Consider the following 16,529-nt stretch of genomic DNA (forward strand, 5'->3'; position numbering starts at 1 on the left):
CACGGGATAAGCATTCTCGTACTTTCATGTTGTTCTTATCTTCACACTTACCACTTTTGTCTTCTTTTCTTATCGATAATTCATTTCCTAAATTTAAAGATAAAATAATTTTCTGTGACTTTCGAGGCTGAAACAGAGTCAGGCACCATGGACAGTAGTAGCCCATTTGTTGAAGGCTGATTTTGAACTTCCCAAGAGTCGGTCCAAACGTGATGCAACTATACCCATATTAGCTCATTTCACTTTGAGCTCATCTTCTTCTTCTTAATTTCTTGGTTTTGTTTCCATTCGTCTTTCGTCTAGGACTGTAGAAACATAGATTAACCTCAGATTTGGATAAGCCAAGTTGTTCAACTTTCTCTTAGGAACTGTTGATTTATTCGTTTTGGTCCACCACTTAGAAGGAAGACAAACACATTCTATACATGCAACATGATAAACAAAATAAACATTGTAAGAAAGACTAGTGGAGGTGGTATAATGAGTAACACAGGGCCTGTACAAATAAAATTGGGCCCTCGTATTATAAAGCTGTAATTGGTACTTATTTTTGTATTGAAACTAAAAGCCCATGCTAAATGGCATTTGATAGTACAAACTACAAAGACCGATAAACTAACAGCCCATATTATTACAAAGTCTTACAGTTACTACGTTAATGTGCTATTATTACAACAAAATCTTGTGTGAATGATAATGCTGCCATTGCTTTATCATATGAGTTCCAAGTCAATATATTACATGTAAAAATATAGAAAAATACAGATGTTCAACAAATATCACGTGATTTTTTGTAAAGGTTCATTTGTTAATTGTTATCTCTATTTTAGTTTACGAGCAAACTTTTCCCTGAAAATTAATATTAGTTCTCCATTTCATTTTAATTATTATTTTAGATTTATTACATAAAAATATATATAATTTTAAAATAAAAATATTATTATCTATATATTTACTACATTTCAACTACCAGAAAATAAACCGAAAAGTATGAATTTAATAAATTTGTATGATAAGTATTTTGACACAAAACTTTTACTATATAACGGAATAAATATGTATTAAATGACTTATATTGGTCTGATAATTTTGGTAAAATCATAATTCATCATATTATTTGGCATAGACTGCACTCAGAAAAGAAAGAATTTTAGATTAACAAAATTAGTGATGGAATAAAATTAGTAATAACCAAAACAACTATACAGGTTGTTTAGTGGTGTGATCTAGTGTATATATAACTTGTTTTGACACTGAATCACCAAACATGTGGAGCGAGATTTTCCTTCCAGTTTATGAAATAACTATCCAGCCAAACCAAAACTCACTACCGATGTCGAATGCGTTTAGAGCTGTAAAATGGGTGGGCTGTCCAATGGGTGTCCATGTCCATTTACATTTGGGCTTCCATTTTTTATGTCCATATTTCCACATGGGATTAAATGGACGAAATCTGGACACCATTTAATATATGGACTTTTATGGAAATGGTTAATGTGGTCATGGACGGCCCAGTAAAAAATAATTTCTAGGGTTTTCACTTTTCAATTTGGGGAAAAATTGGAAAAAATCATTTCTTCTCTTTCACGGCGTTCTCTTCCGTTTTCCACTTCTCCTCCTGTCCTCTGGCCGTTCGCCACTTCTACTCCCTTCCTCCGTCCGATCTCCACTTCCCCTCCCTTCCTCCGTCCGTTCTCCACTTCCCCTCCTTTCCTCTGTCCCGTCCGTTCTTCACTTGAATCACTTCTTCTCCTCAGGTCAGTCTCCAACAGCTTATTGGTTATTTTTTTTGTGGGTTATTGTTTATTTTGTTTGAGATTTGAGATGGGTTTTGCAATCTGAATTATTTTTTTTGTGGGTTATTGTTGATTTTGTTTCTGATATGTGATGAGTTTGGTGAGATTTGAGATAGGTTTAGTAACTAGGGAATAATTTGATTTAAATAAGAAGATAGTTTCTATAAACATTGTTTCTTTTTAGGTGTTGGCAAAGAAGTTTGAAGCAGGCGGTGTTGGAAAGAGCTCTCCTTTTAACTCTTTAGCTGCTTTCGATTTAGCTGCTTTCAAGTATCTTTCTTCTAAACAGGCTCCTTTCGATTTAGCTGCTTTCCGTGAGTATTATCAGGCAAGTGTTCGTTGCTGTTTTTTTTATAATGATCTAGAAGCTGTTTGTCTTTAAACTTACTCAATGAGCTTGTTTGTTGGTGTGGATGGATGCAGGGCTCTTTGAATGTTAAGTTGAATAGAACTGGGAAGGTTGACAATCCTTGGTTCTTCTTTGGAGCGTCTTACTCTGGAGCTTGGAAGCTAAGGTATATATTACTATAAACTTGTCTGATTATTTACTGTAGAATGTGATATCTTTTGTTGTGGCTTATACTCGTGAAATCTTTTCTTGGCTAAATGATTCTGTTATATACTAGTATCTGACATATACTTATATTTATCATTTTCTTTTTTTTTTCTTGTTTCAGGATGGACAACGAGACTGCTATGGATCTAAATGACACAGACTACATGAGTGGTGATGAACTGATGGATCAAAACTCTGATGGAGATGAAGATGAAGCAGTTGCAGTGGATGAAACTCTCATGAGCACAGCTTCAGCCCCTGTCAAAAGAGGTAAACGCAGAACGTCTAAAGCCTGGAAGCATTTTAGTATAGTAGGAGAGAAGTATCCAAATGGTACGAATGATGTTGTGTGCAAATTCTGCAAACACACCTACAACCTAAACCTCCGTAGGAGTGGAACCAATGGTCTGTTGCGTCATATTAAAGTCTGTACTTTGAATCCTGTCCCTAGTACACCTGGATCTGGTAGACAGATAGATCAGATTGTGTTTAGAGAGATGATTGCAGTAGCCTTGATTGAGCATAACCTGCCATACGCTTTTGTTGAGTACAGAAGAGTTAGGGAAGCACTTCAATATGTGAATCCTAGAATAGAATTCTGGTGTAGGATTACTGCTGCTAAAGATTGTTTGAAGGTATATGAGAAGGAGAAGCTGAAATTGAGGAAGCAGTTAGATAAAATCCCAGGAAGGTTTTGCTTAACAACAGACTTGTGGAGAGCGCTTACCATTGAAGGGTATATGTGTCTGACGGTTCATTTCATAGATGAAGAATGGAATCTGAAGTCCAGGATTCTCGATTTCTGTGCATTCCCTCCTCCTCATACCGGTGGAGCTATTTCGATGAAGATAATGGAGTTGTTGAGAGAGTGGGGGCTGGAGAAGAAGGTCTTTACAGTCACTGTCGATAACGCTTCAGCAAATGATAATATGCAGCTTCTTCTCAAGAGGCAGCTTCGAAGAGATCTTGTATGCAATGGTGAGTTCTTTCACATAAGATGTGTGGCTCATATCTTGAACCTCATCGTTCAAGATGGATTGAGCGTCATTGCTGGAGCATTGGAGAAAATTAGAGAAAGTGTTAAATTTGTGACCGTGACTGAATCACGAAGAAAACTGTTTCAGAGCTGTGTGGAGACAGTGGGTATTGAAGCCAATGAAAATGGTGTGTTGGCGGGATTGGTTATGGATGTGTCTACAAGGTGGAATTCCACTCATCTTATGCTAGATAGAGCAATCAGCTATAGGGAAGCCTTCCGCCATTTAGCTGAAGTTGAGACAGCATATCCATTTTGTCCAACTGAATTAGAGTGGGATAGGGCAGTGTTGATCCGCGATTTCCTTGCACCATTTGCTGAGATGACGGCTTTGATCTCTGGTTCCTCGTATCCAACTGCTAATCTATATTTTATGCAAGTATGGTCCATCGAGATCTGGCTCAAAGAAAATCAGTTCAACAGTGATGAAGTCATCAGTGAGATGGTTGCTTCAATGAAGCCTAAGTTCAACAAGTACTGGGATGAGTACTGTGATATTTTAGCAATAGCCGCTGTTCTTGATCCACGGTTGAAGCTTGGATTTGTAGAGTTTTGCTTCACAACTCTAGATGCATCCACTAGCAAGGTAAAGATAGATCATATCAGGAAGAAGCTGAATAAGCTATTTGATGTTTACAAGAAGAACAAAAAGAAAATCATTGCCACTTCAGGATCAAAGACTGCAGCAAAGACCACCTTAGGAGGATATGGAGTAAGCTCTTTATTCTCTGATCTTTACTGTTTTTATTCTCTGATATTTACTGTCTCTGTGGCTGATATTTATTGTTTTTTGCAGGGGTACTATGCTTTCATTACACAGAATGATGGTGGTAATGGGAAGTCGGCCTTGGATAAGTATCTAGACGAACCGGTTATAGATAACATAATGGCGTTTGAGACCTGGAATGTTCTCTCTTATTGGAGAGACAATGCTAATCGATTGAAGGAGCTAGCATCAATGGCCTGTGATGTTTTAAGTATACCCATTACCACGGTTGCTTCAGAATCATCCTTCAGCATTGGAAGCCGCGTACTAAACAAGTACAGAAGCAGCCTTCTCCCGTCGAATGTTCGAGCACTAATTTGTGCTAGGAACTGGCTAAGGGGATTTGAATCTTTAGACTGTAAGTTCTTTCAGCTTTATCTTTGAATTTTGTTATCTTTGTACAGTTGTGCTTGAAATTGATAATTGAATTATCTTAGGTGATGAAGTGGAGGAACTTGGAGAAGAAGTCAAGGAGAAACTTGACTGAGTTCATGTGTAAGTTCTTTGCCTTCTGTTGAGTAAGTTCATAGACTGATATGGACTAGAGATAAATTTGCTTTCTGTTGCTCTGATGTGAAGGGTTTATGGGTTATTGGGGTTCACTTGTTTTGTTGCTTTTGGATTTGTGATGAATTACTTGTGTTTAATGTGTTTGCTTAGGTGATAAACTGGCCTTGGAATAAGATGGAAGAGAAGATAATGCAGAGCTACACTTATGCTTTTTATATGAACCTATGTATGCACTTATTACATTTATGGAGTTTGAACTTATGCTTTTGAATTTATGGAATTTATGCTTTTTATATGAACGAATAAACCTATGCATGCAGTATATGCACTTGTTATTACATGTAATGGAATCTGAATTTGTGAATTATGAATTTATGTTTTTTCATATATGGTCCATTATGGACAGTGGTAGTCCATGAAAATATGGTCCTTAATGGACATGGACTTAAATGGATATGGTCCTTAATGGACATGGTCAGTCTATGTCCACCAACATTAAATGGACATATGGAAATGGGCATATGGACATGGGTTAGCCCACTTTACAGCTCTAAATGCGTTCGTATATCTACTAACCCATTAAATAACAAAAGATAAGCAAACACACATCTCATCGGCCGTCTTTGTTTTCTCATGTCTCAAAACCTTTTTCAAAGTTCATGAATCACACTGCCTTATAATATAAGAAACTTTTTCAAAGTTCATGAATCACACTGCCTTAGGCCATCTCCAATTTAAAAGCAAAACACTATTTTAGTATAGTTTTTACATCAAAATTATCTCTAATAGGACTACAAAAATTACACTATTTTAATGCAATACTATAATTTCACACCAAATTTGGTGTGACACTATTCACAACGCTAAAACACTATTCACTCCATTAAAATACTATTCACTTATTTTATTAATAAAACTTACAAATAAATAAATAAGAAATAGAAAGATAAGTACATATAATATTATAAAATAACTTTTAGTGTGAAATTTGGTGTTGTGATTGGAGAAAAACTTATTTTTAGTGCTAAAATTACACTAAAATAGTATGGTTTTGACACAAAATAGTGTTATGGGTTGGAGATGCTCTTATAATATAAGAAACTCTCTATGATTGAAGGCTCTTTTTGCTTTATTTTGTTAATTATTGTGGTGTTATTATTGTGTAAAAAGAAAAATAAGGTTTGCTTATCTGTTGCACGTGCCATATAAGGACAACCACAGATCACGTTGCTTCGTTAGCTACTGTACAAAAAGCTGGAGAGCTGTCACGTTCGTTCGCCTACTTTCGTTGAATCTAAAATTGTTTACGTCAACGCCTATTCATTGATGCCATATCCACCTTTCTTATATACATTGTACACTTTAAAAACATAAAATAATGGAGATTTCAGTTTCGTAGAGATATGATCTGCAGAATATGCTACATGCTTCGTCTGTTTAATTGTTATAATTTGTTTCCACCATCTATATTCCAAATTGATAGTATTATATGTATATAGAAACCCGAACGAAATAAAGTAGTGTTCTTTTCAACTATTGAAAATATAATTTTAGCAAAAAAAAAAAAAAACTATTGAAAATATAATATACTACTTAGTTAGTAAACGAAACAATTTATTCAATAATAAATCATGTAAATGTTTATAGGAAATGCTTGATTAGTCGGTCTGAATTTCTTAATAAAAGCACCAGAAAGCCTAAACGCCATGAAACATAAAGCCAAACATGCAAGGTTAACATGCAAGGTTAACGGGATTTTGGATTGTTAAGACTAATTGAATAACGTTTACATGGGCACCACTGTACCGAGACTAATAATTACTCCATCTGTTTTTGAAGGATAGACTTTTTAATGTTTTCACACATATTAAAAGAACGCATTAAATCAATATAATAAACTTATTATTTTTTACAGTTTTCAATTTTCAATAGTTTTTACCCAATAGTAATCTAATAAAACCAATTAATTTTTAAAAATTTGCAATTTTTTTATAGAAAACATAAAACAGCCATCTTTTAAAAATAATTTTTTCCTAAAACAATCATAAGAGGGAGTAGCAAATTAGTTAGTATTTTTAGGAGATGACAACGTGCAATTATCAGGGAATCTTAATTATATGAGTACGGATCCGAGCGTCTTATAGTTTATAAGAAAATAAACCCTTTGAACCAGTGACGTTATAGTATAAGTCACACTGGCCGGATTCGTTGATGTATATAGTTAGATTGCTTTTTTTTGTCGGATGCAGTAATTAGGTCGTAGGGGACTTATGTTCATAATTAGATTATGCAGAATTTAGTTATCTGGGTCTGGGATTGATAAGTGGTACGGATCGCTCCCTTTAGTAAAGGTTTTATTCTAATTAATGACCAATATTAGCTTTGATTTGCATACGATCAACTGTGTGGCTAAGCCCAATGGGAGTTGCTTAAAGGCAGCCGATCGGATATGCTTTATTTATCTCTAAAAAATAGCTCCTGTCAGTTTGTGTAACAGAGAGGAATATAATGTATACATATTTCCAATGGCGGATCTAGGAATCCATTTAATAGGGGTTAAAAAAATATTAAGTGTCATCAATGGATTTTGAACTGTGGTTTGGGAGTGTTAAGAGAAGGACTTTTCCATCAAAACTACGGATTTTTCAATGTTTTTGGGAACATTTCATTATTTATTGGACTTTAAGGGATGTCATGTGACCCCCCATTGCATAAAGTAAATCCGCCTCTGCATATTTCTGCTGGATGTGATTGTGACTGTTCTGTTTGAATGTTTTCAAATTGTGATTCTAAACAGATTTGAGTTAAAAGCATACAGAGTAGAAAACAATTGAAACTACTGCATTTTCAACCCCCAAAAAGCCTACTACATTTTTGGTCACTTGTATTGTATAGAATACACATAAGTCTACTGACGTTTGACTTCTGTTCCCTTTACATTTAACATCGGAGGACTCGTCTTGGCTCGTACCTACAAAAAGACCAAACATACATGATCAGCTGATCACGTAATCGAAGACAAAAACCTGTAACTATAATCGGCAAAGATAAACGTTCAAACGAAGATAAGTACGCTCAGCTTGAGTGAAAATGGATTTTTTTTAAAAGGTTATAGATTTCAGAAAGATGCTATTACTATGTCAGATTATGGAAAAGATTGGAAATTTGCTATTAGTCCTAATTAGGTCAATATGCACCTAACATATTCAAGCACACAAGACGTGTGAATGTATCTATTTGGTTTTATGTGTCATTTGAATTTTGGTTACTCTATTACCATAAAACAGTAAAATCTTGCATGTCTCAAGCAAATGAGGTTTTTTTTTTTTTGCCATCTTAAAGTATTATTAATAAAGCTTAGAAAGGCTAAAGGAAAAACCAACATACACACTCGCCCAAAAAAACCGAGCCCACACAAAAAAAAAGATAACCTAGCCCATTAGGCCACTTAAACTTCCAAGCCCAAGATGAAAAGGTCGTGACTCAACCTCCACCGCTCCACGTGTCGAACCCTAAGCATCCAGAACAACGCGTGTCGATGGTTGCAGCATCACCATCTCAGCCGAGGAAGTCGCCGCCGGGACTACCGGTCGTCTCTCCATCGGAATCAAAGTCATCGTCTTTGTCCTTAATTAGAAGTCGCCACTGAAACCAAACACTAAACTTCCCACCGGAAAACACCGGGAAACTCATAACGAACACCGAACGCCACTTCCGACAACAGTATCAGAAGTAAAGGAATTCAGGTTCAACATTTACGCCACAGCCTCAGAGAGCATCTAACTCGCGATCTCATCTGATCTTGGCCACCAATCACACACAATCGACCCATCATGCAGTGCGAGCAAACCCAAAGAGACGAAAGCCGGCAACCACCACCGACGAAGAAAACGGCGCGGCCCCAGAGACCATAAGCCAACCATCCATCTATCATGAGATGCGATGCTGGAGACGAAAACGGTGATGAGAGAGATAAGAGGTTCTCCTCATCCCGGAACCGAGGAAAGCAGAGGAAAAGGGGTCCCGAAGAACCCTTGCCTTTCGGTTTACACATGCACCGAAGAGAAAAATGAAAAAGACAAAGGAGGGCCGGCCGACGGTGGTTAAGGGAGCCAAACCCGTCGGCCGGAGACACAAGCAGCGGCGGTTTTGTAGAGATGGAAGAGAGCACTTTTTCTTTCTCTCTCTTCTCTATTTTTTTTTTTTTTCAGTAAGTGAAATTTTCTCAAGCAAATGAGGTTCACATGAGCATCACTTGTTTAATATATATATATCATTTATTTGACTAGATGAAAATTTATTATTTTATTATTTTTTAATATTAAATGTTTCACTCAGTTAATCAAATAATTTACATAGAATATATAATACATTGCAAAAATAAAGACGATAAATCATTCTTTCCGTTTCATTTTAACTATTGTTGTACAAATTATTTTTTTACAAAAATTTTGTTTTAAAATTTAAATGTAAGATTTATTAATTTTATATGCTATGACTTTTATATTCACCACTTTATTTTTTGATTCTTAAAATATAGTTAGGTATAGGTAGTAATTTTTTTATTTAGAAAATATAAAATAAAAGATAAAACTAAATATTTTTTTTGAACAAATCTAATATGATACTCAAAACGAATTGAGTATTTAATGTACAAAAATTCACTACATGGAATACACTTGGCCAACTTGTTCCATTACGTGCAAGTACGACTTGTTATTTGGAAAAGTTGGAAAGAGTGTTTTTAGTAAGGGTCGGAATATAATAAGATTCGAGAATTCGACACTACCAGTAAAACACCACACGGGGTCGCACCAGTTTTAAATTCTGCAAAAATTGTAAGAATTTTAAGCATTTTAACTATATTTAAAGAAAAAACTATATTTAAAGAAAAAGTTATTAGAGAAAAATGTTTGATTGCCACCACCAGCTTGTTCGACAGTTGGAGTAGCCCATTAAAAAGAAAACTAAGGGGGGTGTATTGAACTTGGAATTTTAGGAGATTTTAGATTTTAATTAAAATCCCCTGTTATTCAACTAAGAATTTCTAAATACCTTTTCAAATCATGTGTTATTGAACATGAGATTTATGTAAAATTATTAAATTCACTTGAAATCTCCTGTTATTCAACTAACAATTTACAAAACTCATATCAAATCCAGTGTTATTGAAATCAAAACAGTTTTTTGAAAACAAAGTAATGAAAAGGATTCTGGGAGAGTTGACGTCAATTTGTAGTTAAAAATAACGATGGAGAAACTCCACCTCTAGCGTAGTTATTCAGAGAGAGTTCAGAATTAAAAAAAAAATCTCTTTAGAAACAGCACAAATATTTCAATTACTTCTCTCTATAATCAATCTTCTACAGTGGGTTTTCTCTCTCAGTTATTGTTTTTGTTTCTACACATTGTCTCTGCGTTTATCTTCTTCGCATTGTTCAACGAAATACACATTGAATTCCATCGAAAAGACATTGTTGGAATATATGAGTTTCTCTCTGCCTCTTACAAAATCCCTTGATTTCTTATCCCTATATTCTCAATCTCTTTTTTTTTAATATTATTCTCAAGCTCTTTAATTTCTGAGACCCTCTGTTTCGTCTATGAGTACTATGTCTATTGCAGTCAACAATAGCTCTGTTTTTTTTCCACCTGTTCACTTGAAATTAAATTGAGGATTTTACATTTTTTTCTCTAAGGTATTGTATTGAAGAAGTTACGATGTCAAATATAAGATTTTGACTTTAGGAGATGACGAATTTAACTAGAACTATGATCTTGTTCCGGCTGTCGAAAAGAAAAGATAAAAATAATCCCAAATCATATAAACTACTCTGAAATCTAGGAATAGTCTTTTCCAAATTGTCAATAGAGTTTTCTTTTTCTTTTTAAAATTTCACCAAAATCATCTATATTTACTCAAATTCCTCTCAAATCTCACCAGAACTAAAATCACTCTAAACATTCTCAAATTCTCAATTCAATACATCCCCCTAAAACGTGTCTGATAAATATCATTAAAGGTCAGGTCACCACAAAAAAGCCATTTATTGCATAATTTCACAATTAGGATCATAATTTCCCTCACAAAAAGCAAAATATAAAATTGAATAACTTTGGTCACAATATCTAATCTATATCTTTTGTTAGTTCTTCTATAACGACTTGACCCCTAAGAAGCATCATCTTATACCTTTCCCTAATCTTACTTATAAAGTATGAATTTAAATATTTTATCATTTACTTCTAGTGGGTTTTCTGTTTGCTCTGTTCCATTACTTTATTTGAATGAGTTATAACTTGGGGCGGACGCAGGTAAAGTATGGCATGTGCCACATAATTTTTTTCTTCTAATTACTCTGAAGATTTTATTCAGATGTTCGTAAGACTAAATATTTGTTGCAATGTGTACTCCATACTAAATATTATTGGATCTGTCCCCGGGTATAACCCGTATCTTTTGACGACCTTGAATGATTCATAACTCTTAACAGATTTATGTACCTGTTGAGTTTCTTTGTCAATCTCGACTTCCAATATTATTTTGGAGTTAATATGAAAGTTAAGTGGAAAGCACAGGAGAAAATAATGAAACAATGGAACAAAAGTACCAAGTCTCCAACTACAAAACCATCTATTTATTTATAGCTGAGCAGAAATAAAATCATAACTCCAACAAACAACCATGTATTGTCGCAGCAAACATATCCGACTTTGAGACCAACTTCATCAAACGTAAACTCGCGACTCTTAATAGTATCAATTAATTTCGGCCCTATTTTTCCAAATCTGATTTGATCTTGTCGTCTAATTATGACACATCAATATGGCTTGGTTCAAGACTTGAGTTTGTCAATTTTATGTTTTCTTTGTCTGTTTTCATTTACTTATTTTTATTTATTTATTAAGTTCAAAACACGTCTGAAAATGTGTAAAACGACCCTTTTGTTGATGTGACTTTCTGAGATTCAAATAACAAATCACTGCAAGTAGCTCCAGTGAGAATTTTTTACCATAATTCTGAACTTATATATTAAAGTATGTATATATAATAACCATTATTTAATTAAGAATATGTTATTAATATCTCATTTTGGTTGAGTCTCCAAGAATTTTAACATACTCATCTACTAATTTATAATATTTATATTATTTAGTACTTTTAGAATTTTTGGTTAGATACAATTAATTAAAATGCTCTAAGATTTTTAACATTTTAAGCTTTTCTATAGTAACTCAAAAATTTGATTTATTTTATCATCCACTGACTAAAACGACCAAAAAGAAATATATACAGAAAATTGTATATATTTATAATACTAAAATTATGATATTTTATTAATTTATAAAATTATTTGAAATTTTTATAAATTTTAGATTTTTTAAGAAAAATAACTAATTTCATTTTAAACTAAATTTATTCTTTTATTAATTTTTATATTTGTTCTATGACTCGGTGACATCACCAATTCGACAACCAAAAATTTTTTAACGGTTAAATATCATTGCGTATTGAAATAATTTGGTCGAAAACTCAGAATTTTGAAAAAATATCTTTTACAATAATATAATATTCATGAAATTTGATAAGAAAAATAAAATAAAATTAGTTTAAACTCTATTGAAATGTAAAGCCACAAAAACTTTCAAAAATAGAAGAAAAAGATAACAATATTCAAAGTCAACTTTATTGAAAAAGATTATAGGGAAAGAACAATTTTATTCTTCACTAAATGTTAATTTAGAAAAATAAAAATATGCATTCACTCAAATTCAAGTTGTAGATAGGAGAAAAATAAACCACTACACTAAGTGATCTTTGTTATATTTCAATAGAAATGTATTATATATAACCTAAAAATCATAAAATGTCTTAAATATCGTCGAATAATTTTTGTAAAATAACAATTATCTAATTTCCAAATATAAGTTTGTATTAGATTATTTAGTATATATGAGATATATATCATATATTATTATCATAAATTTTAGTTAAATTTGTGATTATTTATTTTCTGTAATTCTAGAACTAATAAATGCTGAAGAAATGCAATTAATGTTTCAAAGTTTATTAATTGATAAATATATATATAAATAAAATTATATTTTATTTGTTCTAAAATATACATTTATTAGCTATTAGATTTTTGTAAAAGGTAATATTCCTAAGTTATTTTCTTTCTGTTGCAGTGAGATATTAGTTAGGAAGTTATATATTACAAATTTATACCTATGCGTTTATTTATATATTTTGTGATTTTTGTCTCTTTTTAATAATCTTCTTTGTTTTTATCTTCCACCATAAAACATTCCTTTTCAAATCCATACAACGTATTTTAAATTTACTTTCAACTCTTTTACTGCCGATATACATTACACGTCCTACTCCTAGCCAGGTTATGATTTTATTATTATTAAACAAGTTATGATATGCACATTGAGGATTTAAACTTGTTTATAAGATCTGATGAGGTGGTCTATGTTTCACTTACATCGTACTACCCCTCTCTTTTCTTTATAAGTTGCCTCCGTCTCTTTATCTCTGTGTCCATCATCTTCTAGAGACTTCTTCTTCTCTTTCCTTCAATTGATGGCACTGTCTCTCCTCTCATACGACGTCACTGACCTCTGTCTCGCCAAGCCTCCTCTCCGTTGTCTCTCAGCCTCTTCCTCCTCCGTATCCGACGCCATCGCCGCCCTTAAATCCTCCGAAGGTCCTTTCCTATCCGTCTGGAACTGCAATCACGACCATGATGATGTCGCAGACTGCGAGTGTCTGGGAAAGATATCAATGGCTGACGTCATCTGCCACTTGTCGAAAGAAGAAGTCCACACACTCTCTGCCTTAAACTCACCTGTCTCAGTTCTTCTCCCGACAAGTCGCTCCCCCGTCCTCCATGTTCAACCCTCCTGCAGGTTCGTATTCTCGGTTTATATAAAAAAAAACAAAATTTCTCTGTTTTTCTCCGACGTCATTAAGATTAACTTTGATTTGATTCTATCACAGCTTGGTGGAAGCAATTGATCTGATCATCCAAGGAGCACAGAATCTGATTGTCCCGATTCAGACAAAGACAAGCACCAAGAAGAGACAGCAAAACGACAACGTTTCAGCCACCACCACCACCACCCACTCGAACGGACAAAGATTCTGCTGGATCACACAAGAAGATATCGTACGATTCCTCCTCGGGTGCATCGCCGCCTTCTCTCATCTACCTTCGATGTCAATCTCCGATCTCGGCATCATCAACAGCTCACACGCGATTCTCGCCGTCGACTACAACTCCTCAGCCACCGTCGTCGTCTCCGCCATCTCCCGCGCTCTCGCCGACCAAACCTCCGTCGCAATAGTCGAGGGAGAAGGAGACGATTCGCCGATGTACCTGATCGGAGAAATCTCTCCGATGACGCTGAGCTGCTGCGACGAGACGGCCGCCGCGGCGGTGGCGACGCTCTCCGCCGGGTACCTGATGGAGTACTTAGACGGCGTAAACCCGCCGGAGAGCCTCGTCCAGGAAGTCAGGGACCGTCTTGAGAGTAAGGGACTGATGGGTTTGCTCTCGCTTTTGGACTCTCTCTCGCTCTCGCCGACGTCGGGATATTCGTCGGATGAAGAGTCTTCTCCGGCGAGGGCGTTTGGGAGGACGATGAGTATGTCGACGAGAATGGCGAGGAAGGCGGAGGCGGTAGTGTGTAACCCGAAGAGCTCGCTGATGGCGGTGATGATACAGGCGATTACTCACCGTACGAGTTACACGTGGGTGATTGACAAGGATGGGTGTTTTGTTGGCATGGTTACTTTTGTTGATATCCTTAAAGTTTTTAGGAAATTTTTGTAGAATATCTCTTTTCCTTTTTTTCTTTTTTTGTGTGTTTTTGTCGATTGCTAAAACCCAACAAAAAAACAATAAAATGTGTTGTTAAGGGTTTTTTTGGGTTGTGTCTGAGTGTGTGGATGAGCCGGTTGGAGTTTGCTATTAATTAAAAAGGAACCAAATATTTCGTTTTCTTTTCTTTTCACAACAACCAAATATTTTTCGTTTGTTTAAATATATCAATCATTTTTATTTTAGAAAATATCGTAACATTTTGTTATATCAATTATGAACTTATTTTGCTTTGTTTTATTTAACAACCCGAAGAAGGGATTAAAGAAAGTAAATCACAGTCGTAATGATAGTATGATAACTAATTACCTTTATTAATAGGCAACTACTTGATTGTAACTTTAATTGTTTAAAGTTTGAAAACGATTTAACTCCGAGATTAGTGGGGGTGGTGAAAGATATGTTAGTTACATCATTATCCTCTTACAAAAGCTATCCAGTAAAAATAAAATAAAAACTGACCTTTCAGATTATTTTAGTTTGTTCGGTATTTAAAGAAAAAGGCTAAATTAACAAAGACAAAAGACAGAGCAAAGCAAAGCCATCACCGTCCTTGTCGGTTAAAACCTCTCCATTTAATATCACCACCGCACGTCGAAAAGGCTTCGACTTGTATAGCGAAATAACATCATCCAATCTCTCATTGGCGATTTTCCTCATCTCGGTACGTTCTTCTTTATCTGTCTTTGTCTGGATTCTCTTTAGTTATTTATTGTTTTTGATGATTTATGATCAGATTCATCTGCAAGTCCCTCTCTCTTTATGAATTTTAGAGAAGGAAGAGGGGAAATTTAGAGACTCTGTTTTGGCTAAGAGGATCGAAATCTGGATCCTGGTTTAGACCGTATCGATTTTCTTGAAATTAAGACAATACTTATCTTTAATTCATACTGATCTAGAATGTTTTCTTGTTGTGATTAGATTGCAGTAAAACTCTTTGCATTTGCTTATGATTTGACATTTAGAAACACAAGTCACTATTCAGATTAATCAAAACGAATGTAAGATGATAGTTGACAATGTTGTGTAGTTCCTTGAACAGATTTTTACATCATCCAATGGAAGGGAACTTCTTCACCACGTCTGATACTCAACAAGCACATGACGATGCCTTCTTAGCCAAACAAAAACCTAACCTCGTCACGGGTCCAGTTGGAGGAGGTCAAAACGCCAATGAAAGTGGCTGTTTTGATTGCAACATCTGCCTAGACACAGCCCATGATCCGGTGGTCACTCTCTGCGGACACCTTTTCTGCTGGCCTTGCATTTACAAGTGGTTGCATGTTCAGTTATCATCCGTCTCCATCGCTCAGCACCACAACAACTGCCCTGTCTGCAAATCCAACATCGCCGTCACCTCATTGGTTCCTCTCTACGGAAGAGGCATGTCTTCCGGGTATGGCTCCAAGAAACAAGACGCAGAGTCCGCAGTAGTAATACCACGGAGACCTGCTCCATCAGCGTTGTACAGTCCAATCACCTCGGCGGCATCACCTCTGAACCACCCAAGGCTACAACACCATCAAACAATGTCTCCGACGTTTCACAGCCACAACCAGTACGCCCCTCGTGGCTTCACAACAACGGAATCAACCGACCTTGCGAATGCAGTCATGATGAGTTTCCTCTACCCGGTGATTGGAATGTTTGGGGACTTGGTTTACACCAGGATATTTGGAACCTTCACAAACGCAATGGCTCAGCCTTACCAAAGCCAGAGGATGATGCAGCGTGAGAAATCTCTTAACCGTGTATCCATATTCTTCTTCTTCTGCATCATCCTTTGCCTCCTTCTCTTCTAGCTCTCTCCCCCTCCCACTTGTATAGTTTTTGAAATGTATATAGACTGTAAACGTTATAACAACTATTGTTACATATACGTGCCTGTATCTAAACTTCATGAATATATATTTGTTGGAGAATCATATGAACTCGTTTATCATCTATTCTATGAGTTGTTGTGTTTGTATCTCTT

At 35.2% G+C, this 16,529-nt stretch overlaps 2 protein-coding genes across 3 annotated transcripts; both read left to right on the plus strand.

Moving 5' to 3' along the window:
* Window positions 1-13,080: 13,080 nt before the first annotated feature.
* LOC108841913 (CBS domain-containing protein CBSX5) lies at window positions 13,081-14,684 on the plus strand. The gene is made up of 2 exons (XM_018614697.2): window positions 13,081-13,580; window positions 13,672-14,684. Exons 1-2 carry the CDS (start codon window positions 13,255-13,257, stop codon window positions 14,504-14,506), a joined length of 1,161 nt encoding a protein of 386 aa, XP_018470199.1. The 5' UTR covers window positions 13,081-13,254; the 3' UTR covers window positions 14,507-14,684.
* Window positions 14,685-15,064: 380 nt separating this feature from the next.
* Window positions 15,065-16,500, plus strand: LOC108839948 (E3 ubiquitin-protein ligase RMA3). 2 transcript variants are annotated; one of them, XM_018612734.2, is made up of 2 exons: window positions 15,065-15,218; window positions 15,597-16,500. In XM_018612734.2, the coding sequence occupies exon 2, from the start codon at window positions 15,613-15,615 to the stop codon at window positions 16,354-16,356; it is 744 nt and encodes a 247-aa protein (XP_018468236.2). In that variant the 5' UTR covers window positions 15,065-15,218; window positions 15,597-15,612; the 3' UTR covers window positions 16,357-16,500. The 2 variants fall into 2 exon arrangements, with proteins under 2 accessions (XP_018468236.2, XP_018468987.2); XM_018613485.2 differs by having other exon boundaries at window positions 15,071-15,218; window positions 15,585-16,500.
* The last annotated feature ends 29 nt before the right edge of the window (window positions 16,501-16,529 follow it).

This window comes from Raphanus sativus, chromosome 2 (genome assembly GCF_000801105.2).
Source record: "Raphanus sativus cultivar WK10039 chromosome 2, ASM80110v3, whole genome shotgun sequence".
In the NCBI taxonomy this organism is placed as follows: Eukaryota; Viridiplantae; Streptophyta; class Magnoliopsida; order Brassicales; family Brassicaceae; genus Raphanus; species Raphanus sativus.